General features: G+C 22.7%; 3 protein-coding genes across 4 annotated transcripts in view; 2 read left to right on the top strand and 1 right to left on the bottom strand.

Moving 5' to 3' along the window:
* LOC122510702 (flotillin-2) overlaps positions 1-27,244 on the bottom strand; it is a 268,228-nt gene that overhangs the window by 11,069 nt on the left and 229,915 nt on the right. The window contains exon 2 of the mRNA XM_043625528.1: positions 4,290-4,586. Within this exon, the coding sequence (XP_043481463.1) occupies positions 4,290-4,586 (297 nt within the window). The remainder of the gene's footprint in view (positions 1-4,289; positions 4,587-27,244) is intronic.
* LOC122510700 lies at positions 1,800-3,697 on the top strand. The gene is made up of 3 exons (XM_043625525.1): positions 1,800-2,012; positions 2,210-2,827; positions 3,015-3,697. Exons 1-3 carry the CDS (start codon positions 1,878-1,880, stop codon positions 3,612-3,614), a joined length of 1,353 nt encoding a protein of 450 aa, XP_043481460.1. The 5' UTR covers positions 1,800-1,877; the 3' UTR covers positions 3,615-3,697.
* LOC122510696 (glucose dehydrogenase [FAD, quinone]) lies at positions 15,497-26,969 on the top strand. Of its 2 annotated transcripts, none has more exons than XM_043625518.1 (4): positions 15,497-16,043; positions 22,258-22,532; positions 23,073-23,243; positions 24,647-26,969. In XM_043625518.1, the coding sequence occupies exons 2-4, from the start codon at positions 22,337-22,339 to the stop codon at positions 26,149-26,151; spliced, it is 1,872 nt and encodes a 623-aa protein (XP_043481453.1). In that variant the 5' UTR covers positions 15,497-16,043; positions 22,258-22,336; the 3' UTR covers positions 26,152-26,969. The 2 variants fall into 2 exon arrangements, with proteins under 2 accessions (XP_043481453.1, XP_043481455.1); XM_043625520.1 differs by lacking the exon at positions 15,497-16,043 and adding an exon at positions 21,377-21,499.

Here is a 27,244-nt window from a genome sequence, read left to right as displayed (position 1 = left end):
TTTTGAAAATTTTTTCGTAAAAGAAAATATCAACTTCTAAGTATATTTTTTGCATTTATTCTCACCGCGATATTTTTACTTCATTATTTGGGCCCCCTGAAGAGATAACTAAAGGTATTTGCTAAATATCTTTAGTCAGATTTTTTATATTTGTTGTTAAAGCCAAAAACGCACCCTAGAGCGAAAAGTTAAATGTATTTTTACATGTTATTAAAAATTTTTTTTTATTTTTCGTTTTTTTGGGTTTATTTGTTTAAAAATGATTTATTTGACATTAGGCAAGTACTCTATCAAAAAACAAGACCGCTCACGTGAAATAAACCAAAAAAAATTTTTTTTTTAAAAAAATTTTTTTTTTTAAATTTTATAACTGTTCTAAAGCTTTTGTTAAGTAAACAAAGATCTTTTATTAACTGAATTACTTGTTTACGTATACTTTAACTTATCTACTACTTAACACCTATCAGAAAATAGTTTTAGTAGGCTAAAAATAGAATTTAACTTTTCGCCCCTGCATGGGGCGAAAAGTTAAAAAAAACAAAATTTTCAAAAAAGGACAAAACATGTATTGTATGCGAAAATATCAGAAACTTTTTTATTGAAAGTTGTAGGGGACAAGTTGCCCTACAATATTGGTGTATAAATATTTGCATCTAAGCGGATTATATTGTCTAAAAAAAATCATTTATGCAAAATTTAACTTTTCGTCCCAGTCTCCCCTACATGAAAATAATTAATTTATAGAAAAATTGTAGTTAAAAACACGTGAAAAAATTGAAATTTGGACAATTTACACATGATTGCAGAAATTCATTTGCAGTGAAATGAAATTAAAATTCTTCTCCCAAACTCAATTATGATAAAAAATTTTAATAATATTTTTGGCAAAATTTTAATTATGTATTATCAGAAATAATAAAATTCTTCGCAGAAATTCAATTACGTTGAAAAATATAAAAAAAATCCTCGTCGAATTTCAGTTATCTTTAGAAATAATAAAATTCTTCTCCGCAATTCAATTATTATCAAAAGATTTTTAAAAATTCTTGAAAAAATTTCAATTATTTTCAAAAATAATAAAACTTTTCGCAGTAATTCAATTATTTTCAAAAATTTTAATAAAATTCTTGTCAAAATTTTAATTATTTTTAAAAATAATAAAATTGATCGCAAAAATTCAATTATTTTTAAAAATTTCTCAGCATTCAATTATTCTTAAAATTTTTCAAATTTGTTTTCAAAAATTTTAATGAAATACTAGAAAAAACCCAATTATTTTTCTATAAAATTTTACGAAATTAACATTTTAATTGTACATTTCGAAAATTTAGTTATATTTTAGAAAAAGAAGTCAAAAATAAATCAGGAAATGGTATTTTGTTGCAATATTTGGAAAAAAAGTCGATAAATTCGCATTTTTTGAAAATAAATCGAAAAAAGTCGCTTTTTTTGAAAATAGTCGAAAAAAGGCTAATTATTTGAGGGCCTGTTACTACTTTTAATTTCTATTTTAATAAAAAGAAAAATATTTTCACTTTAATTGCAATTGTTTTAAAGCAGTTAAAAAATATTTATCTCCGTATGTTTCTTTTTATCAAAAAGTTTTGTCACGAATATTTCTGCAAATTTTGAAATAGAAAGACATAACATGAATTTGACATAAATATTTAACATTTTTTTAAAACTGAACACATATAAATAAATTTTTTTGCCTCGTGGATAATTCTCATTGGCTGTGGATTGCAGTAAAATTTTTATTAACAAAATAAATGTATTGCATTCGTATAAATTTCTGTTTCTGAACATATTCTATTTAGTGTATTTCGAAGCTACTTGGATTTTTAGAAATTCCATTTCACGGTTAGAGAAAAGTAATAATGGTTTCTATAAAGAAACTGCAAATTATTTTGGATTTTTTATTGATAAGTTTGAAAGAGTATAATGATTATAAAAATAATAATGCGGCACATGTGGATCAGGAGACAAAAGATCGAATCGCCAATGTAGATGAGGTAAATTGCAAATAAATAGAATAACTTTTCTTTCTGACAATCATTAATGTATGTAAGTAGAAATAAAAAAAAATCCTGTTTTTTAAAAAGGAAACATTAATTAAATTGTACCTATAATTAAAAAAATTTTGTTATTCAATTCAGAAAATAATAGTAATTTTTATAAATTCTTTTTATTCTTGTGCTCAAAAACTAAGTGGTCACGTGCAATGAGATCTTTTGGAAGCTCATTTATAATGATGTTGATACATAGCAAGGAGGATGATTTTCTCCAAAACATATTTAAAGAAGTAAAAAATGAAAATCGTTCAGAAAATATACAATTTACGAACGATTTGTCAACGGTTTTTCGATATTCCAATATGATTTTAAAAAATAAACGCAATCCTACACCAAAAGTTGATGACTTTAAAATTGACGAATCAAATTTTATGAAAATAATAAATTTCATGATGGCTAGTGCAAATTACTATCACTTTTATCACAATGGTTTTAATTTTTCTTTATTGGCCGATTTAAGAAGTAAAAATGAAGAAGTGTTAAAATTAATTATGTCAAATCCTGATCGTACGACATCGGAAAATGATGCTTTCCTCTATCCATTCCTTTCGTTATTCTGGGTGTATTCATTAATGTTTCCTACACTCGCCAATAGTGAAAATTACACTGATTGCTATTTTGATGCTCTTGTGGGATTCAGAATACCAAATGATACAATTTTTAATTTTCATTTAGAAAAAGAGGAAAAAATCGAAATTTTACTGACAAACTTAACAATTCCATTGAAAAATTTATTGTCATGTATGTTATTACAGGTAATTTGAAAATTATTAAAAGCATTTAGTTAGTTCAACAGCAATAATATTAATGTATTTATTTTCATATTCAAAAATAAAAAATTACATTTCATTGAAAATTTAATGATTTTTAATTATAATAGTATTGCTGAATTATTTTTTTCAAAAAGCAAACTTACATAACTTGAAATATTTTTTCTTGCAGCCAGAAATAAAGAAGACCGTGGAAGAAAATCCGATACTTAACGAAGCTTTCAAAAATATCACCATAATACCCTCTGATGAATTTAATGAAAAACATGAATTATTCAAGAATCATTTGAAGCTCGCTATCGATTATTTTAAAAATGTTTTGAAACTTGACGATTGTAATAAATTCCCAAAGTTTAATAATTCAAAAAATGATGAATTCAATTTTCAGAAAATTGTTAATTTGCTAACTCAAACAGCAATGGAAAATTATTTGTTACACAAAAACTATTATCCCCAATCTTCGAGCTTTCCTGAGACTAGAAGTGAAGAAATGCGAAAATTAATGCCCTCTGAATGCGTGCCAGGATTAAATGAAAATAAAGAAACATTTAAAAGACTCTTTGAATTTTTTGATTTATTAAAAGTATTTTCCTCAGAGTTTTTCTATCGAAAGAAACGGTATTTGAAGAATATTTTGGAATTACTATTAATAAATGAGAAAATTGAAGAGTTCGTTTTAAAGAAAAATAACGTGAGCAGAGAAACATTAAATACCAGTATAAAAAAAGGAATAAAAATTGTTAGTGATTGTCTCACACCAAGAGCAATTTAAGGGCATGTGAGAGAAAAAGTGGTTTTCGTAAATTAATTTTTATTTAATAGGAAAATAATATTTTGAGTCTTTGTAATTGAATAAATTTCAATAATTATTTATTGAAATTTATTCAATTACAAAGACCGAAAATATTAATTTATAAATGTTAAAATTTATAAATAATAAATATAACATTACATTTATAAAATTTTATAAATGTACTAATTTATAAATAATAAATACATCTAATCATTGGATATCCGTTTATTTATTTCAATATTTCCCTTTACCAGTTTTAAACTATTTAATCTAATATCGGGGTTGCTACAGGTCAGGAAAGTCAGGGAAAAGTAAATATTTTGTTTGAAAATCAGGGGAAAGTCAGGGAAAAACAAAATTAAATTTTTTTTGGCAACCCTGGTTATAGAGATAAAAAAAATCGGTTGAATTAAAATTAACTGCATAAATGAAAAAATTTGTTCATAAAGAAACCTGATAAGTAAAAATTAATCGAGATTCGGCTAAATAAAATTCGGACAAATAAAAAAATTATTTTTTAAAAGAAAATTGTAAAAAAAATGAAAATATGTAAAAATTATGAAATTAATCATAAAACTATCTTTAGCGAGAGAGATAAAAAAAAAAATAAAAAATGCAATTTTCGTTGAATGAAGGAAAATAAAAAGAATATACCAAGAATCGCTCGGAGATGACCCTCGAGGGTGGACAAAATCGTGGATTTTATCTCGTGGACGGACTTCCCGAGGAATTGCTCGCTGGCCGTGTGAAGCAGCTCATCGGCCTTCATTATCTTGCATTGAGCTACTCCCGAAACTGTCAGTGGAACACCCTGTGCGGTCTCGACACTCTCGCAAATTGGATTCAGTGTCATCACTTCCAATGATAAGCGCTGAACGTCCGTGACGAACCACCAGGTGAAGGCGTAGCCGCCGACAATTGTTCGCTTCTTCGTTGAACCGCAACATCCTCCTGCAATCATCAAAAAAATTTGCATTAATAGATGAATCAAATTATTTTTTTTTTATTTCATTTTTTACCTTATTTTCTATTCTATTAACTTTATTTACAACTTCCGGTTATTTAAACATTAATTAAATACGATTAAATATTTAAATAAATGTAACAGTACATTTTAGCTTGGAAATAAAATTTGTATCTCATGTACACCATTTTTTATCTACTTTAACGAATATATAATTATATATTTCTGATTATCTAATATTTAATTAATACAGCCTAATTAAAAACAATACAAACAAATAATTAACTATATAATAATTTGAATTATTCTTATTTTTTTATTTTTTAATAATATTTTTCGAAAAAATTCAATTACTATCTAAAATTTTAATAAATCCTTCGATACAATTCAATTATATTCATAAATAGTCAAATTCATTGCAGAAATTCAATTATATTCAAAACAATTTCACGAAAGAATTCAATTTTTTTTTCCTTAATTCATTATAAAAAATTTCAAAGGATTATTCAAAGAATAAATTCTTGGAAAAAATCCAATTATATAATTGTAAATAGTAACATTTTTTTTTGCAAAAATTAAATTATTTTTTAAATTTGTAATAAATTCTTCGAAACAATTCAATTATAATTATAAATAATAAAAAAATCATTGAAAAAATTCAATTATTTTCAAAAAAAATTCACCAAAGAATTTCATTTTTTTCTTAATTCGTTATAAAATTTTTCAAAAGAAATTTTCAAAAATTTTAATAAAATTCAATAATTAAATGTTTAATTTCAATTATTAACAAACACGATTATTTAAAAAACTTGAAAGAAATTGTTCATAAAATTCAATTATTTTTAAAGTTTTTAATTCAAATAATTAGTAAAAAAAAACTCCATTATATTTAAAAAAAAATTCAAATAAATTCTTCAAAAAGAAATTAATGGGAATTTTCAAAAATTTGAACAAAATTCTTCACGAGAATTCCAATTATTTTTCTAAATAATAAAATTCTTCGAAGGAATTCTATATTATTATCAAATTTTTTGATAAAATTCTTTGCAACAATTTGATGATTTTCAATATATTTTAATTTCAAAATTGAAAATATTTAAAAAGAAAAATTATTAAAAAAATTAAGAAATAAAAAATAATTGTGAAAGTAATTGAATTTTATGAAAATTTTCTTTTAAGTTTTTAAAATAATTGTGTTTATTATTAATTGTAATTAATAATTTTCTTATTAAATTGAATTGTTTTGAAGAATTTTATCGGCATTGTTGAAAATAATTGAATTCCTGAGAAGTTTTTACTATTTATGAAAATATTTTAATTCTTGCGAAGAATTTTCTTATTTATAAAAATCATTGAATTCTTGCGGTGAATTTTTCAATTCATAAAAATAATTGAATTGTTTCGAAGAATTTTATCTGAATTTTTAATAATAATTGAATTTTTTGACAGAATTTTATTGAAAATTTTGAAAATAATGATATTTTTTAAAAAAGAATTTCATCAAAATTATTGAAATAATTTAATTTTACATTAAAATTCTTGAAAATAATCGAATTTAATTAATAGTTTTGTAAATTTGTATTTCTCAGAAGAATTTTACAATTTATAATAATAATTGAATTGTTTCGAAGAATATTATCAGAATTGTTGAAAATAATGGAATTTTTATTAAAACTGTTGAAAGTAATTGTATTTAAATAATATTTCTAAAAATAATTGTTTTTTTCGAGAAATTTTATTGAAAATAATTTGAATTGTTCTAAAGAATTTTATTATTTATGAAAATACTTATTCAAATTCTTTTCAAGAATTTTATTAAAGTTTTCAAAAATAATTAAATTCGTTTCAAGAATTTCTTTTATTTTTAATAATTTTATTTTTTTTTAATAATGTTAATTGAAAATTTTGAAAATAATTGCTTTCTACGAACAATTTCTTAAAAGAATTTAAAATCATCGTGTTTGATAATAAATTTAATAAATTTTCGAAAAAATGTAATTAAAATGTTTTTTTTTAATTTAATTGAATTCCCGAAAAAAATTCAAAAAATTGAAACAATTAAAAGTTTTGACAAATTTCATGAGATAAATTTTATATTTGAAAGAATTTAATTTTTTTATTATTTTTAAAAATTGTTCTGAAGTGTGTAATCGCAATTTTCAAGAAAAAAGTAATAAAACAGGAAGTAAATAAAAATAATAAAAGAAAAGTAAAAAAAAAAAAATATTAGAACTAAAATTCTAAATTAACAAAAATAAATTTAAAAAGTCATAAAAAAATGTTTTATCTGCAATAAAATAAATAAAAAAAATTCAATAAGAGGATAAAAGTTTGAGAAATGATTTACGTGACGATCAACAGGTACTCTCCGGAAGAGTGGGTCAAACTCCCGGTAAACTTACGGTTTCAGTATATGGAAGCATTGAAGAAATTGTGCCAGGGACGCATTTTTAAAAAGCACCCTTGAAAAATTCTTTAAAAGGGAAGTGGTAAAAAATTTCACTATAAATAATTCACTTAAAATTTAATTTATAATTTAACTTTAATTTCGCACTGTATTTAAAAATTATTTTTACTTCTTCTTTTTCTCTAAATTATTTAGGAATATAATGAAATTTTTATTGTAAAAAATAACATAATTTAGATTTTATGCAATAACTAAAAGAAAAAAGAAAAAAAAAAAACGAAAAATATTTTGAGATGAAATTTTTGGTAAACTTGAAATTCGTAAAATTTTGTCTAAAGAATAAATTATCGGAAATTTTCTATTATTACACATTTAGGAGATCTTTTCCCCTCTGGTGATGATGTCTTTTTTGCTGAAGTTTGTCAAATTTTTTTTTAAACGAAGGAGGAATTTCTTATAGCTTATAATCATAAGTGGGTCAACCAATTTACTCATCTTTATACCGTAAGTCGACTTATACTGACGGAATGACGTCAGAAACCATCACTCTAGATCATCGCCATTTTATAATATACGAATTATAATAAAAATTATGTAACGCATTATTTCATTTTATATGCAATTTTTATAATTAGGTATTCTATAATTAGGTATACTTATCGAGTGTTAAAATCATTATTTTACATTATAAGATTACTGTAACTTCATAAAAATTATTTTCATATTCAATTATCTATTGAAATTTAAATTAATTTTCAAATCTATTTTTATTTGAAAATTCTACTAGAATTCAATTATTAAAATACAAAAATAAATTATTTATTAAATAAGTGAATGTTTCTTAGAATTTAATTCTTATAAAGAATTTTATTAACAAATTTTTAAATAATTGAATTTTTTTGACGAATTTTAATAAAATTTTTTAAGATAATTACATTTTTAAGGAATTCTATTAAAATTGTATTAAAAATAATTGAAACCCTGGGATTAGTTTTATTAGTTATGAAAATAATTGAATTATTGAGAAGAAACTTAAAAAAAATTGGTAAATATTTGAATTACTGAGAAATTTTTATTATTTATGAAAATAATTGAATTCTTTTGAAGAATTTTATTATTTATGAAAATATTTTTATTCTTATTAAAAATTTAAATTTTATTATTTTCTTATTTATGAAAATAATTGAATTCTTGCGGAGGATTTTTCAATTCATAAAATTAATTGAATTTTTTTGAAGAATTTTATCTGAATTTTTGAAAATAATTGAATTTTTTAAAAGAATTTGATTAAAAATTGTATTGAAAATAACTGAGTTTCTTTAGAAGAATTTTATTGTTTACAAAAATAATTGTATTATTTCGAAAAAATATGTAATTAAAATTGTATTAAAAATAATTTAATTCTTGACAAAGTTTTTATTAAAATTCTTTAAAAAAATTGATTTGTTTTGAAGAATTTATTTCAATATTGTTAAAAATAATGCATTTTTTAATAATAATTTTTAAGTTTTTAAAATAATTGTGTTTATTATTAATTGTAATTAATAATTTTCCTATTAAATTATCTATAATAAAATTATTCTTAGAATATTAAATTCTTTTAAACAATTTTATTAGAATTTTTGTAAATATAATTCCATTTATTTTTTTTGAAGAATTTCATTAAATTTCGTAAAAATACTGAACTTTCTATTAATAATTTTACCAAAATTTTTTAAAATAATTGAAATTTACCAGAATTTTGTTAAAAACTTTTAAGAACAATTAAATTGTTTAGAAAAATTTAATTACAATTTTTAAAAATAATTGAATCTGTTAGAGAAATTTCATTAAAATTATCTTAAATACAATTGAATTTTTTCCCAGAAATTTAATTAAAATTGTATTTTAAATAATTGAATTTCTCAGAAGAATTTTATTATTTACAAAAATAATTGAAATCTTGGTAAGAATTTTACAATTTATAAAAATAATTAAATTGTTTCCAAAAATTTTATCAGAATTGTTGAAAATAATTGAATTTGTATTAATACTCTGGAAAATAATTGAATTTAAATAATATTTTTATAAATTGTATTCTTTTGAGAAATTTCATTAAAATTATCTAAAATATATTTTAATTTTTTCCAAGAAATTCAATTAAAATTGTATTTAAAATAATTGAATTTGTCAGAAGAATTTTATTATTAACAAAAATAATTGAAATCTTGGTAAGAATTTTACAATTTATAAAAATAATTAAATTGTTTCCAAAAATTTTATCAAAATTGTTGAAAATAATTGAATTCCACCGAAACATTTTATTATTCATGAAAATAATTGAATTTCTTTGAAGAATTTTATTATTTATGAAAATATTTTAATGCTTGCTAAGAATTTTCATTTTTATAAAAATAATTGAATTCTTGCGGAGGATTTTTCAATTCTTAAAAATAATTAAATTGTTTCGAAGAATTTTATCTCAAAAGAATTTTATAATTTACAAAAATAATTGAATTGTTTCGAAGAATTTTATCAGAATTATTGAATATAATTGAATTTTTATTAAAATTCTTGAAAATAATCGAATATAATTAATATTTTTAAAAATAATTGTATTCTTTCGAGAAATTTTATTGAAAATAAATTTGAATTGATCTAAAGAATTTGATTTTTTTATGAAAATACTTATTTGAATTCTTTTCCAGAATTTTATTAAAGTTTTCAAAAATAATGAAATTCCTTAGAAGAATTTCTTTTATTTTTAATAATTTAATAATTTTAATAATTTCTTAAAAGAATTTAAAATCATCGTGTTTGGTAATAAATTTAATAAATTTTCGAAATTATTGTTTCAATTAAAAAGTATTTGATTCAAGTAATTAATTAATTAATATAATAGTCAAGTAATCGGTTATTTGAATCAAATAAATTTTTTTCCACTGTACGAATTATTTATATTAACGAAGAAAAAAATGAAAAGTAATTTAAAAAAAGTAAAAAATAAACAAAATCTCGATATTCACGGATTTTTGCAAATGATAAAAATGAATGGCAATAAAGAAAAAATTTTAATAATTATCTTCGCCTTTCGCGAATCCTTCAACTTTAAATATATACTGCTGAATGTCAATGATGAAGTTTGATAACCACTCTTACCTAATATTCCACCTGGCCTCTTGTGTATCGGATTACGTTAATCGATTGGCCATGAAAGAAAAATTAAATTAGTTCGGAATATTATATCCTTGATTGGACAAAATTTTTTCTCTCGAAAATAAAAATCGCAATTAAAATAAACTATTTTGATTATTAAATTATTTTAATGACAATTTTTTATTTTTCTCACAAAATTATTTAATAATTTACGCTAAATTAACATTTTTTTAAATTCGAGAAGCAAGAAAATAAACTGTGATTCACTCATTGAATTTGTATATTATAATTTGTCTCTGATCTCAGGTGGCAGTAAATTATTCCAGACGCAAATTTTTTTTTCATGATTTTGGTTTATTTTTATTGCAAAGAACGTCAATGCAAAATGAGGGTGAATGACACTTGTAAAATGTTTTTTGTAGCATTCAATTTTCTGAATAACCGTTATTCAGATATTGATATTAATATTAATATTCACATACATAAAGATTATTATATTATTATTATTATTATTATTATTATTATTATTATTATTATTATTATTATTATTATTATTATTATTATTATTATTATTATTATTATTATTATATATTTTATTATTTTCAATAAAAGCATTTTAATTCATTAAAAGAAACTTAATTTATAAAGTAGTATTTTTTTATTTCTTTAGTTATATTATTATATATATTTTTTTATTATAGTACCTACCTACATTTTATAAAATACACTATGACTATTATACAAAATAATATACTTTGGTAAAAAACACATATAATATAATATACTGCCTAAATTTGAATTAGTAAATTTTAGTAATTTACTAAATAAATTAAATTAAATTAAATTAATAATTAATAATTAATAATTAATAATTAAATTATTAATTATTGATATATAATATAATATAATAATAATTATTAATTATTTAATTATTAAATTAATAATTAAATTAAATTAAATTAAATTAAATTAAATTAAATTAAATTAAATTAATAAATTAAATTAAATTTGAATTAGTAAATTAGTAATTTGAATTAGTAAGTTTACTAACTTGAATTAGTGACAGATTTTTTGCTTTTGAATTAGTAAGTTTTACTAATAAATAGTAATTTCTAATAATTTATTAGTAAAATTTAATAATTAAAAATCAAAAAGGCAATCACTTTTTCAAATTATTAAACATTTTTACTAATTCCAATTTAGAGAGTAAATAATACTTCATTTTTATTAGTAAAAAAATTTATTACCAATTTCAATTATTAAACATTTTTTACAATATAAAAAAATTAAAAGTTGGAGAATAAAATTTAGAATATTCAGAATAAGTGCAGAATTTAGAATTTAATAGAAAAAGACATTCAATGCAAGACTAATGTTTAGCAGTGAAATTCAATTATTTTCAGCAGTAATAAAATTCTTCGCAAAAATTCAATTATTTTTAAAAATTTTAATAAGATTCTTGTTAGAATTTCAATTATTATTAAAAGTAATAAAATACTTGTCAGAAATTTAAGTATGTTCAAAAATTTACAAAAATTCTTCTCAAAATTACAATTATCTTTATAAATAATAAAATATTCTTCTCCTAAATTCAATTATTTTCAAAAATAATAAAATTCTTCTCTAAAATTCAATTATTTTCAACAATTGGATTAAAAATCTTAATAAAATTTCAATTATTTTTAAAAATAATAAGATTCTTAAAAGAAATTCAATTATCTTTAAAAATTTTAATGAAATTCTTGACAAAATTTCAATTATCTTTATATATAATAGAATTCTTCTCCCAAATTCAATTATTTACAAAAATTGGAATATAATTCTTGACAAAATTTCAATTATTTTCAAAAATTGGAATAAAATTCATAACAAAATTTCCATTATTTTCAAAAATTAAAAAAAATTCTCGTCAAAATTTCAATTATCTTTATATACAATAAAATTCTTCTCCCAAATTCAATTATTTTCAAAAATAATAAAATTCTTTGCAGAAATTCAATTATTTAAAAAAAATTTATTAAAATTCTTGGTAAAATTTGATTTTAAATAAAAAAAAATAATAAAATATAATTAAATTAATTAAAAAATTAAAAATTAAATTAATTAAAAAAATATAATTCTTCGCAAAATTTCAATTATTTTCAAAAATAATAAAATTCTTTGCCGAAATTCAATTATCTTTAAAAAGTTTAATAAAATTCTTGGCAAATTTCAATTATTTTCAAAAATAATAAATTTCTTTGCAGAAATTTCAATTATTTTCAAAAATAAAAAAATTCTTCTCCAAAATTCAATTATTTTCAAAAATTTTATTAAAATTCTTTACAAATTTTCTATTATTTATAAAAATAATAAAATTCTTCTCAGAATTCAATTATTTTCACAAATTTGAAAAAAAATTTTTTGTAAAATTTCAATTATTTTCAAAAACTTTGAATATCTACTACTTTAATAAAATTTTCCAAAAGAATTCAATTATTTAAAAATAATTAAAATTTAGAGAGTAAATAATTTTTATTTTACTATAGTAAAAAAATGGATTATCAATTAAAATTATTAAAAATTTTTTACATTAAAATAATTAAAAGTTTTGGAGAAGAAAATTTAGAATATTCAGAATAAATGAAGAATTTAGATTTTTTTTAATTAATGTAAACATAATTCTTTGAAGAAAGACAAAAAATTTTTTCTTCAAAATACATACATGAAATAAATAAACTCAGAAAATATTCCCTATAAATAGTTTTGAACGTTTAAATGAACGACAATTTCTTTTATTGCTTTTTTTTTATTTTTAAGTACAAAATATTGTATTTTTATAAATATTTAATTTTTATAAAAATTAATTTTTAACTAAATAAATTTTCTATTAGTTACAATTGCTTTAATTGTAGTCTAGAAATTTTTATAAAAATATTTGAAAACAAAACATATTTTGTTAATTTGAAAATTCAAAAATTTAGAAACACAAAAAAAATTTCGTTTAATTAAAAAAATATTTTTTAAATATTCTATTTTGTTGTTTAAATGTAAGTTAGAGTTTATTCTAAGTGAGATTTTTTTAATATAAATAAAAATTTATTTGATTCAAATAAACATTTAGTTGAGCTTAATTTATTAAGTATATTTGAAAAAAGAATTTTGCCACCTGAAGCAAATTTCTAGTTGAACGACACAAATTGTTTGATTAACTATAGGATTTATTTCGTTGATTCAACTAAATTTTGATTGTTTCAAACAAATGGTGTGAATAAGTGAAGGAAAATTTAAAAAGCGTAGAAAAAGTGTCTAAAGTGCAGAAAAACTCTAGAAAACTGTAAAAAAAAAGAGTAAAAATGTAGAAAAATTGTGAAAAAGTGTAAAAAAAATTGCAGAAAATGTAAAAAGTGTCGAAAAACTGTAGAATAATTGTAGAAAAATTTTTAAAAAATTGTAAAAAGCGTAGAAATGTAAAAAAATGTAAAAAGTGTAGAAAAACTGTAGAATTAGTGTAGAAAAAATTTAGAAAAATTATAAAAAGCGTAAAAATGTAGAAAAATGTAAAAAGTGTAGAAAAACTGTAGAATAAGTGTAGAAAAAATTTAGAAAAATTTAAAAAGCGTAGAAAAAGTGTCTAAAGTGTAGAAAAACTCTAGAAAACTGTAAAAAAAAGAGTAAAAATGTAGAAAAATTGTGAAAAACTGTAAAAAAAATTGCAGAAAATGTAAAAAGTGTCGAAAAACTGTAGAATAATTGTAGAAAAATTTTTAAAAAATTGTAAAAAGCGTAAAAATGTAGAAAAATGTAAAAAGTGTAGAAAAACTGTAGAATTAGTGTAGAAAAAATTTAGAAAAATTATAAAAAGCGTAAAAATGTAGAAAAATGTAAAAAGTGTAGAAAAACTGTAGAATAAGTGTAGAAAAAATTTAGAAAAATTTAAAAAGCGTAGAAAAAGTTTCTAAAGTGTAGAAAAACTCTAGAAAACTGTAAAAAAAAAGATTAAAAATGTAGAAAAATTGTGAAAAAGTGTAAAAAAAATTGCAGAAAATGTAAAAAGTGTCGAAAAACTGTAGAATAATTGTAGAAAAATTTTTAAAAAATTGTAAAAAGCGTAGAAATGTAAAAAAATGTAAAAAGTGTAGAAAAACTGTAGAATTAGTGTAGAAAAAATTTAGAAAAATTATAAAAAGCGTAAAAATGTAGAAAAATGTAAAAAGTGTAGAAAAACTGTAGAATAAGTGTAGAAAAAATTTAGAAAAATTTAAAAAGCGTAGAAAAAGTGTCTAAAGTGTAGAAAAACTCTAGAAAACTGTAAAAAAAAAGAGTAAAAATGTAGAAAAATTGTGAAAAACTGTAAAAAAAATTGCAGAAAATGTAAAAAGTGTCGAAAAACTGTAGAATAATTGTAGAAAAATTTTTAAAAAATTGTAAAAAGCGTAAAAATGTAGAAAAATGTAAAAAGTGTAGAAAAACTGTAGAATTAGTGTAGAAAAAATTTAGAAAAATTATAAAAAGCGTAAAAATGTAGAAAAATGTAAAAAGTGTAGAAAAACTGTAGAATAAGTGTAGAAAAAATTTATAAAAATTTAAAAAGCGTAGAAAAAGTGTCTAAAGTGTAGAAAAACTCTAGAAAACTGTAAAAAAAAAGATTAAAAATGTAGAAAAATTGTGAAAAAGTGTAAAAAAAATTGCAGAAAATGTAAAAAGTGTAGAAAAACTGTAGAATAATTGTAGAAAAATTTTTAAAAAATTGTAAAAAGCGTAAAAATGTAGAAAAATGTAAAAAGTGTAGAAAAACTGTAGAATTAGTGTAGAAAAAATTTAGAAAAATTATAAAAAGCGTAAAAATGTAGAAAAATGTACAAAGTGTAGAAAAACTGTAGAATAAGTGTAGAAAAAATTTAGAAAAATTATAAAAAGCGTAAAAATGTAGAAAAATGTAAAAAGTGTAGAAAAACTGTAGAATAAGTGTAGAAAAAATTTAGAAAAATTATAAAAAGCGTAAAAATGTAGAAAAATTGTAGAATAAGTGTAGAAAAAATTTAGAAAAATTATAAAAAGCGTAAAAATGTAGAAAAACTGTAGAATAAGTGTAGAAAAAATTTAGAAAAATTATAAAAAGCGTAAAAATGTAGAAAAACTGTAGAATAAGTGTAGAAAAAATTTAGAAGTGTAGAAAAATGTAGAAAAATTGTAAAAAGTGTAGGAAAACTGTAGAAAAATGTAAAAAAGCGTAGAAAAAGTGTATAAGTGTAAAAAAAAACTGCTGAAAAAGTGTAGAGAGAGTGTAGGAAAAAAGTAAAAACATAAATTTTTGTTTCAATAAAAAGAAATTAAAAATAAAAACTAGGTGACAGTCGCGGAAGTGTATTTCAAAATTCCTCCACAATTGAAATTTTAAATATTCATTTAAGCATAAAAAATGTGAAAGAAACGAGAGAATAATAATGTTTTTACACAAAAGTTAAGAATAGAATAGAATAGAATGAAAATAAGATTTTCATAGAAAGAGTGAATGAGACTGATAAAAAGGTATGCAATAGAAGAAAGGGAGATGGGTAGAATATAAGGAAATAATATAAGGTGGGGGATGTCGATGACCGTTATGTAGTTTGTCCACGGAGTTCTGAACTTGTACCTCGCCACATGGTTATTTCAAGGTCTGACAATCTCAATGAATCCTAGCTAACCGTTTGGTTTTGTGTCTCTCCTCTTATAATAAAGGTCACGGTCACTATGTCATATTTTTATCACAAGCAAAAGAAATTCCTCTTATTTGTCATTTTATCAAAAACTAAAAGTTGAGTGTTCACCGAAAAAAAAGAAAAAAAAAAAAAAAAAATACTGTTCAAGTGTTGCATAAAAAAAAGAATTGTGTCTCTGTGATAGTGTCTCTCATATTGGATATTTCCAGTCGAAAAAGGTTTTTATTCAATTTTATTCAATTTTAGTTTTTCTTGGCAGCGAAAAATTTAATTTTCATATGTATTTTCACTCATGAAGTTCAATTTAAAATTTAAATAAATATTTTTGCCACGAGATTCAAATTTAAATAAATATTTTACTCACAAGATTTAATATTTAAAATAAATATTTAAAATAAATGTTTATATTTTACTCACAAAATTCGATTTAAATAAGTATTTCACTCACAAGATTCAATTTACGTAAATATTTTACTCACGAGATTCAATTTTAATAAAATAATTCACTCACAAGATTCAATTTATTTAAATAAATATTTTATTTACTAGGTTCAATTAATTACTATATCACTTACAAAAATCAATTATTTGAAATATTATTTTATTCAATTTTTTTGTGAAAAACCAATTTTTTCTGAAATTTACATGCTATTTTTATAATTTACTCCGATTTTCGATAAAATTTTAACAAATTTATAATTACAATACAATTTAAAATTTAATTAATTAAAAATATTTAAGGGCATTTGAACCATTGTGACGTCACAGTTAGTGCAAAGCATGTATTTTAAAGCTGTGACGTCATAATGGTTCAAATACCCTTAAATTAAAAACAATAAAATTAAAAAAATTAATTAAATTCAATAAATTTATTAATTAAAATTAATAATTTAAAATTAAAATTAATAATTTAAAATTAATGAAGAACTGTAAATTTTATATTATTAATAATTATTCACTGTAATTATTTATTTATTACATTAAAACCTCGCCAATCTATAAGTGGTAAATTAAAATAAATAATTTTTATAATTTATTAAAGAATAAACAATTAAAGTGGAATACAAAATAAATTTTCTAAATAAAGACAAGAGAATTAAATACCTATATTTATATTTATTTTAATTATTTTATCACTATCTTTATATTTTTCTTATTAATATTATAATAAAGTGAAGTAAATAAATTAAGGGAACTAAAAACAATTATTTCATTCAAATAACTTGTTTATTATCAAATAAATATTTACTTGAATTAAAAAATCTTTATTTAAATCAAATAAATAATTGTATTTAAACCAATAATTTCAGTGTCGTTTAATTGATTCAAATAAAAAATTATTTTGTACAAATAAATATTTGTTTATATATTTGTCCCCAATTTTTTTCATAGTTTTAATTTTAAAAATAAATAGTTATTTGATAATAGATAAGTAATCGTTTACTTAAAAATTAAAAATTGGCTTTTTTCAACGAAACAAGTGTCCATTTATGAATATTCAAAATAACTATAAATAATCATAAAAATAAATAATATATCATTTTTATTTATAAACAAGTGTTTATTTATCAAAATTCAAAATAGTGTAAAAATAGAAATTAAAAATAGAAATAGAAAATGAATAAAAAAATATTAATTAGTCGCGTGAGTCCGAGGCCTTAGTAAAAATAAAATAAATAAAGTAATAAATAAAAAAAAAAAAGAAAATTTTAATTATGCAAAACCTAAGAAAATAACTGAATAAAGAGCCACTCCAGAAGTAAATAAATTAACAAATAAATATTAATTATAATAATTATTATTGAAAATGTAATAATTTAAAAAAAAATGTAATTTTATATCTAGGAATTTAAAAATATAAATATTGGTATTTGCAAATTTTTTAACAAAAGGGAAAACGATTTTTTCTTAATTTTACACTTTTAAAATTAAGGGGTAAATAAAAAAATTTTAATTTTTTTATTGTGGGCCAATTTAAAAAAAAAATTTTTTAAATCAAATGTAAAAAATAGTAGTACTTTTCTAATTTTTGTTACAAAATTGTATATATGCAAAAAGTATTAGATTAGTAAAAAATATCTCTGGTAATTTTTTTTTGAAAACTATCACTAATTTTGTCAATTTTTAAAACAGAAATAAAATTGCCAATAGAGAAAAAAGAAAAAAAATTCGAATAGTGAAAATAGAAAAAAATTGCGAATAGTGAAAATAGAAAAAAATTTCCAATAGTGAAAAGCGAGAAAAATTTTTTTTTTCTAAATTATTAATTTACTGCATGTTTTATTATTATGAAAAGTTGCCCCCCTTACATACTAATTTCACCTTCTCTGTGCATATGATGTTTATTTAAATATTCTAACCATATATCTCTGTTTCTATTCAGAGAAAGTTTTCTTTTTTTTTTTATTTGTCACATAATTTTAAAAGTGTAAAGTTACGAAAAAAAAAAATTCTTTTTCCCTTTTGTTTGAAAATTTGCAAAAATTAACATTTTGGATATAGAAATTTTTTTTTTATTTCACTTTGAATATATTTTTGTCAAAGATAATATATGTTTAGTTTCACCAGATGAGAAATGTTGAGCTAAGATGATAAATGCACGCGAGTCGAAGATTCTAGAATCGATGCAGGAATATGTAGAGGCACTTTCTTATAAGAAGAAGTGTGTGCTCCATTTTTCACTAACATTTTGCGTGAATAAAATTTATTGATTTCTTTGTTTTTTTTAAATCTTGTACAAAAATATATTTGGAAAAAAAAATTCGAAACATATAATAGAAAAAAATTTTAATTATTTGAAAAAATAAATTTTGGAAGATTTTTAAATGATCTACAAGTTTTTAACGTTTAAATGAACGAAATTATTTTTAGTGAAACTATTTTCAAAAATTACTGATTACAATAAAAATTAAAAACTAAAGTTCAGGGACTGAACTTTAGTTTTTAATATTTAATTTTTTAATTTTTTTTTAATTTCCTAAAGTTTGGAACGTTCAAATGAACGACAATTATTTTTATTACTTTTTCTTTATTTTTATTGCAAGAAATATTGTATTTTTATAATTTAAAAATTAATTTTTCTCTTTATTCTAATAATTATTTTTAAAATATTTGAGAAAAAAAATTATTTTGTTCATTTAAACGTTCAGAACTCTTAGGGGATTGAATTAAAAGAATATTTTCTTTAGGAAAAAATTGGAGATAATTTATAATCTTGTAATAAGTATATATTTGGAAAAATAAATTTGAAAAATCCATAAATTTTTAAAAGAATTTAATTACTTTAAAAAACGAATTTTGGAAGATTAATTTTCAAAATAGAAAATCAAAAAATATTTTCTTTAGAGATAAACTGGATATTTATTTACTGATATTTTATAAAATCTATATTTTATAAAAATTTATTTTAATATATTTGGAAAAATAAATTTGAAGCATCTGATAAATTTTTTTCAAACCAATTTTTACTTATTTTGAAAAATAAATTTTGAATGATTGAAAATTTATTTAATTCAATTTTTAAAAATAAAAAATTAAAGAGATAATTTTATTGGAGAAAAATCGGATATTTAGTGATAATATTTCAAAATTTTTATTTTAATATTTTAATTACTAAAATTATGTAATACATTTTCTGGAAAGAAATTAACAATCAAAGAATTTAATAATTAGGAGAGTTTAAGATATTTTGATTGAAGACATTATTTTCTGGGTAATTTTAGGTTTCACGTATATATCTAAACAAATTTCACTTATTGGCTTTCACTTTTAAAAATTCTCTCATTATTGTCATTTTCAAAAGTTCAAAATACTTGAATAAATAAACTTTCATTACTTTTGTCTATTTTAGAAGAGAAAAATTATTTTTTTTTCTATACAAAATGAAATGTTTTCAAAGTTTTGAACATTCAGATGAACGAAATTTACTGCTTCAAAATAAAAAATTAAATTAAATTAAATTAAAATTAAATTAATTAAAAATTAAAATAAAAATTTTAATTTAATAATATAGCATTACCTACTTAACTTTACTTAACATTATCTACTTAAAAAAAATAATTTATTAAACTTCAAATTGTTTAATTTACATTTTTGATTTTTAATGCAAGAAGTAATTTTTGTGAATATTTATATCTTCAAAAAATAGTTCGTTTATTTGAACATTTAGAATTTCTGGAGCATCAAAATGAGAGTAAATTTCAATAAAAAAAAAATTGCCTTATTAAAATTACCAAAAATAATTTTTATTTCAGTTAAAAAAAAAATATTTTTTGTTCAATTCAAGTAAATATTTCTTAGATTCAAGTAAATATTTGTTTGATAAAAAGAAAATATTTGTTTGATTCAAGTAAATAGATTATTTGAAAGAAAGAAATTTTTCTTCAGTGTAATTAAAATGGAATTCTCCTTTTTCAAACTGTAAATAATAAAATTCTTTCGGATCGATATTTTTTAATTACCTATTTTATTGAACATATAAATCTAATTATGCATATAAACGCACTGAGGATATTGCGTTTTAGACATGAGAGACGACAATGGTAACAACATAAAATATTACCTAATCGCAGAAAGTTTCACATTTCAATTTCTATTCATGTCTCGTATGCATTACGGTTTCCTGACCACGTGGAGCATTCTAAGGTTATAGGATTGCAATCAAATTACTTACGTGACAGAGTCAAGGTATCGCTAAACATTTTTTTTTCACGAATCTTCACATTATTTAACACTCCTCAGTGTAATCGTATTTTAAAAGTCAATAATTACCTTTTTTAGATCAATAATTAATTTTTTAATCGATTCAAATTTTATTTTTATTTTTTTTTATTTTCATCGCCTTAAAATCAAGAATTATATTTTTTTTAATTAAAACTGCATAATTACTATTATTTTTATATTTATTTTTACTTTTTCCAAAGTCCAATAAATAAATTGCAACAAAACTTTATTTTTGTAATTTAATTATTTGAATGCATTTCCGCAGTCCAATAAATAAATTGCGATAACAAATTATTTTTATAATCAATAATTATTTTTTTGGAATTTATTTATTTTTATTTATTTATACTTTCCCCAAAGTTCAATAAATAAATTACAGCAAGCAATTATTTTTAAAATATCAATAATTATTTTTTGTAACTTATTTATTTATTTATACATTTCCGCTGTCCAATAAATTACATATAATAATTATTAATAATTATATAATAGGTAATTAATAATAATTATAATAATTATAATAATTATAATAATACTTAATAAAATAAAATAAATGAATAAAAATACAAATTATTGTGACAATTTTTTTTTTTTAGTAACAAAATTAATAATTTAAACGATCGCTCGGAGTCGATTAGTGATTTTTAGTAAAATAATGAAAATTCTTTATAGTTTTTTCACCGAAAAAAGGAGAAAAATTTTATTTCGTTTTCTAAAAACTGATAAGATTTGCTATAGAACATTTTACGACCGCTAATATTTTTTTCTTTTTTTCAAGGAGGGAGAGAAAGAAGTCTCGAATACACAATGTCGAAGAAAGCTTTCAATACATTCTTGCCCCTCTCCCTTATTTCTTTTTTTTTAAAGAGAATGACAAACCATGAAAATCATTCAAAATAAAGTAGTCGAAGAGTCTACACCCAAGTTTATTTAAATTTATTTTCTCTCTGATGTGAGTTTTTTTTCTAATTGAAAATAATATTTTTTCGTTAATTAGTAATTAATAATTTCCAGTGATAAACTTGCAACGAAAATTTTTCCGAACATTTAATTTTTAATTAAATATTATTTTTTACTACAGTTATTAAATAAATATGAGGTTCATAAATGTATTATAATTATCTCCACGTGGTGATAAATAAGTAAATAAATAAATTAATTAAATTGATAATATATTATAATTTATATTGTCACCGAATTATAATTTCTACCAGTGAAAATGCAACGATATTTTTTTGGAAAATTTCATTTTTAATTTAGTATCATTTTTTTATTTTTATTAAATTATAATTATCACGACTGGCGATAAATAAATAAATTGATAATATAATATTATAATTATATCATCACCAAGTTATAATTACTACCAGTGAAAATGCATCGATTTTTGTTTTTTTTTCACCATAATTTTTGAAATAAATAAATAATTTTAACAATAATAAAAAATAATTTTTAATTATTAATAAATAATAATAAATAATTAAGTATATATTTTTAAATATATTTTTGCCGGTTATATTTCTATTATTACCCCTTTAACAATTTTCAAAAAAAAAAAAATTGCAATTGAGTGAAAAATAGAAAATTGTTGTTTTATTACTTTTACTTAAATTGATGGAATTGAGTGAAAATTGGAAAATTATTTTTTTATTAGATACTTAATTTCATATTCGACTTGTAAAATTAATGAGACAGTTTTTACTGTAATAGGATAAAGTGCAAATTCATCATCAGTGGAGAGTGAAAAATTGCTACAGTTAATATTGGATAAGAAGTAGTCGTCGTCATCATGGGTATCGAGGACGTTTTCTCGGGCGTCGTTAGTTCAGCGACTGGAAGTTTATCATGGTTTTTCCCCACATTAGCAGCAGCAATTGTCTACTTTCAATATGAAATTATGGATCCCGAGTCACGACCTATCGACATTCCCTCGGAATTATTGTTACCATCTTACGATTTTATTGTCGTTGGATCTGGTTCAGCAGGTAATTTTATACGCAATTTATCACCAAATTCTATTTTTGAATTATCTATTTATTTTATTTCAATTTATTTTTTCCCATCAATTTATTTTCAAATTTATTTATTAAAATAAATTTTTGAATTTTCTTTTCAAATTTATTTATTGAAATAAATTTTTGAATTTTTTTTTCAAATTTATTTATTTAAATAATTTTTTATTCCAATTTATTAATTAAAATAATTTTTTATTACAAATTTATTTATGTATTCAAATTAATATAAAATAAAAAATGTGGGCCCGCGTGTGGGATCGAACCCCCGTCCTCTGATGCAAACCTGAATAACGCGCGCAACTAAACCTCACGACCACGAAGGCTTTATATTTATATTTTCATTCATATTCATATCACCTTTATTATTAATTATTAAAATTAATATTAAAATCATTTTGTCTTTGTTTTTTCTATTTGAAACTAAATAATAATAGAAAATAGTAAAAAGAAATTAAAAACAAAAACCGAAATTGAAAAAATTTTAATGAAAAATATTGCAATATAATTAAGGTGCTGCAGTGGCTAGTCGTCTGTCAGAAGTGGAAAACTGGAATATTTTGCTATTGGAAGCTGGAGGAGATGAGACAGAAATTTCTGATGTTCCTTTGCTCGCAGGATATTTACAGCTCAGTCAATTGGATTGGATGTATAAAACCGAACCTCAAGGGGACGCTTGCTTAGGTATTTTGCATTGAGAAAAAAAATCATAATTGAAAATAATTTGTTATATCTGTCGGTAAATCAGAAATCTAGTGTGTAAATTTTGTTGTCGAAATAAAAAAAAAATTAGAGGCATTTAGTTTAGACAGTAAATAAAAGAATTCCCCTTCAATTTTGTAAATATTACTAATAGTTTAAGAGATTTTTAGTCGAAATTGGTACTCTTAAGACCGACATCGGTAATTCAGAAATCTAGTGTGTAAATTTTGTTGTCGAATTCGAAAAAGAATATTAGAGGCATTTAGTTGAGACAGTAAGTAAAAGAATTCCCCTTCAATTTTGTAAATATTACTAATAGTTTAAGAGATTTTTAGTCGAAATTGGTACTCTTAAGGCCGACATCGGTAATTCAGAAATCTAGTATGTAAATTTTGTTGTCGAATTCGAAAAAAAATATTAGAGGCATTTAGTTGAGACAGTAAGTAAAAGAATTCCCCTTCAATTTTGTACAGATCACTAATAGGTTACGAGATTTTTAGTGGAAATTGGTACTCTTAAGGCCGACGTCGGTAATGCAGAAATCTATTTTGTATCTTTTGTTGTTGAATTCGAAAAAAAATATTAGAAGCATTTAATTTAGACACTAAATGAAAAAATTCCCCTCCAATTTTGTAAAGATCACTAATAGTTTAAGAGATTTTTAGTGGAAATTGGTACTCTTAAGGCCGACGTCGGTAATGCAGAAATCTATTTTGTATCTTTTGTTGTTGAATTCGAAAAAAAATATTAGAAGCATTTAATTTAGACACTAAATGAAAAAATTCCCCTCCAATTTTGTAAAGATCACTAATAGTTTAAGAGATTTTTAGTGGAATCTGCATTCTTAAGGCAGACGCAGAAGTGAATCGTTTCCTCCCGTCGATAATTCAGATGCCTGACGTGAAATTTAGTTTCCAAATTTGGAAAAGAAGATTAGTAAATAATAAAGTCGATACGATTTTGCCATTGAAGCTCTGTGTTAAAATCGCATTGACTTTGACATCTCCTTAAGGCCGTCGCAGAAATAAATCGGAAGATTGAAACATAGAATAGAAATGGACACAAATACATTTTTGTTCTTTTCTATTTTATGTTCCCTGACGAATTTCTTGAACTCTCTGCTGATGCTAACGACCGTTATCGTCAAAAATCGACATTCTAGACACCTGGGGGTGATTATAGAAGTTACGTTTTATGACTATAGAGTGTAGGTAAGTTACCACCAGCAGAGGATTAATCCATTTCGCCAAAAGTTTGGTTCTAATTCCTAGATTACTTGACCATAAGACTAATTCTCAGTGGGGTCCTCTCGCAATTAGAAGCGGCTCTAGATATTTTTTCCAGTGTAACTTCTATTCTCTTTAACAATATTTTCCTTTCCCCAGCAATGGAAAACAGTCGCTGCAACTGGCCACGTGGAAAAGTCATCGGCGGAAGTAGCGTCCTCAACTACATGCTCTACCTCCGAGGAAACAAGAAAGACTACGACCTCTGGGAGGAACAAGGCAATCCAGGCTGGGGCTCAAAAGACGCGCTCTACTACTTCAAAAAATCGGAGGACAATTTAAATCCATATTTAGCGCAAACCCCGTACCATTCAACCGGAGGCTATCTCACCGTACAAGAAGCCCCTTGGCACACTCCACTTGCGGCAGCTTTCGTTGAAGCCGGTCGCGACATGGGCTACGACAATCGTGACATCAACGGCGAGAAGCAGACCGGCTTCATGATAGCTCAAGGTACCATCAGAAGAGGAAGTCGTTGCTCCACAGCCAAAGCCTTCCTCCGTCCAGCTCGTCTCCGTAAAAACCTTCACATCGCGATGAATTCTCTAGTGACCAAAGTTCTAATCGATCCCACCAGTAAACGTGCCTACGGAGTGGAATTTGTCCGCGAGGAGAAGATCTACCGAATTCGAGCTAAAAAGGAAGTAATCCTCTCAGGTGGTGCAATTAATTCACCACAATTATTAATGCTCTCCGGAATTGGTCCCCAGGAGGATCTCACTAGACTCGGTATTCCAGTACTTCAAAATCTCCGTGTTGGACACAATCTCCAGGATCACGTTGGTCTTGGCGGTTTGACATTCATGGTGAATCAGGAGGTATCAATGGTGGAGAATAGACTCCACAATGCTCAGTCGGTATTGCAGTACGCGATATTTGGCACTGGACCTCTAACAGTTCTGGGCGGTGTCGAGGGTCTTGCGTTCGTCAACACCAAGTACGCGAATGCAACCGACGATTTTCCTGACATTGAATTGCACTTCATATCGGGTTCGACAAATTCCGACGGTGGAAAACAGATACGAAAGGTTCATGGACTGACGAGAAAATTCTACGATTCCGTTTTTGGGAAATTGAACAATAAGGACGCTTGGAGTGTTATTCCAATGTTGCTGCGACCGAAGAGCAAGGGATTTATTAAACTGAGGAGTAAAAATCCCTACGATCATCCGATGATTTATCCGAATTACTTCAAGGAACCGGAGGATTTGGCAACGCTAGTGGAGGGTGTTAAGATTGCGGTGGCTCTCAGTAGGACTGCATCGTTTAGAAAGTATGGAAGTGAATTGAATCCGGCACCGTTTCCTGGGTGCTCGCATATTCCCCTGTACACGGATCCATATTGGGAGTGTATGATAAGGCATTATTCGGCAACGATTTATCATCCGGTGGGCACTTGTAAAATGGGTCCATACTGGGATGCGGAAGCTGTGGTTGATCCTCAATTGAAGGTTTATGGAGTGACTGGTCTGAGGGTTATTGACGCCTCGATTATGCCAAATCAGATTAGTGGCAATACGAATGCCCCGACAATAATGGTTGGGGAAAAGGGTGCTGATATGGTCAAGCAATATTGGTTGCAAAAGAGGACGAATAGAGGTTGAAGGAAGTTAATTCCCACACTGAGGGAATCATGGGACTTCGGACTATGCAAAAAAGTTTTAATTGTGATTTTCATGCTACCTTCGGAATCTTTGCTATCTTTTTCGGTAAGTTGGCGACATTCCTTGTAGGAGCAATCTTGGGCTATGAAGCTACAGCTGTTTTTTGTTTGGGTGATCTAACGATCACCCAAACAAAAAACAGCTGTAGCTTCATTAGCAGAAAAACAGAGTAACGTTTAGCATAACGTCTAAAGTCCCGGCACTTCTCTCAGTGTACAAAAGTCTGTAAATTCTCATCCCAGTTTAATTAATTTAAGGTTCCTGAAGGTGGCATCGACGCCGAACGTCAAAAAACACTTTTTTTTCACAAAACCGAAAAGAGTCAGACAATTTTTCCAAAATTTGTAGGTCCTAAACGCTTTTTAATTATCATATTGAATAAAAGAAATAAAATTAGTGACACTTGTAACACTAAAAAAGAATAAAAAAACAAATTTAATGTTCTTTGTTGGCAATTTTGTTGATGTTGGCAATGACGCCAACTTTGGGGACTTTTAATTTATAGCCACTTAAAAAGAATATTCAAATTATTCGTGATTAGAAGAAGAAAATTTCTCCCAGTAATTAAGAATGTTTCTTTTTACAAATTAATTTTATTATTTATTGCGCAACCAGTGAAACTACATATGTATTAAATATCATAAGAATGTGTGTGTGTAATTTATAAAAATCTCATAGCGCATATATGTGAATAGACTATTTTTATTTCTCTGAAATACTAAATGGAACTCATTAATTGTATATAGATTTAAATTTATCAAGACTACTTTTAAATACCTTTTTCTAATTTGTACATATAATTATTTTCTATTTTTATGTAAATATACAAAACTTTTCTGTTGAAAACGAAAAATTCTTGTTCTTTCACACATTCCTGTAAAATTTAGTTTTAAAAACTATCAATTAAATTTTATTAAAATTTGTCTAATGCAAACTTAGGTCAAATGAAAATTGGGCAAATGAAAAATTGATACAAATTGCGAACAAAACAAATAAAAAATTTGATGAATGAGAATTATGTCAAAAATATTTT

The sequence above is a fragment of the Leptopilina heterotoma genome, unplaced genomic scaffold (genome assembly GCF_015476425.1).
Source record: "Leptopilina heterotoma isolate Lh14 unplaced genomic scaffold, ASM1547642v1 Lhet_73, whole genome shotgun sequence".
Taxonomy (NCBI): Eukaryota; Metazoa; Arthropoda; class Insecta; order Hymenoptera; family Figitidae; genus Leptopilina; species Leptopilina heterotoma.
The sequence above is the reverse complement of the archived record's forward strand: the minus strand, read 5'-3'. Positions and strand labels throughout refer to the sequence as shown.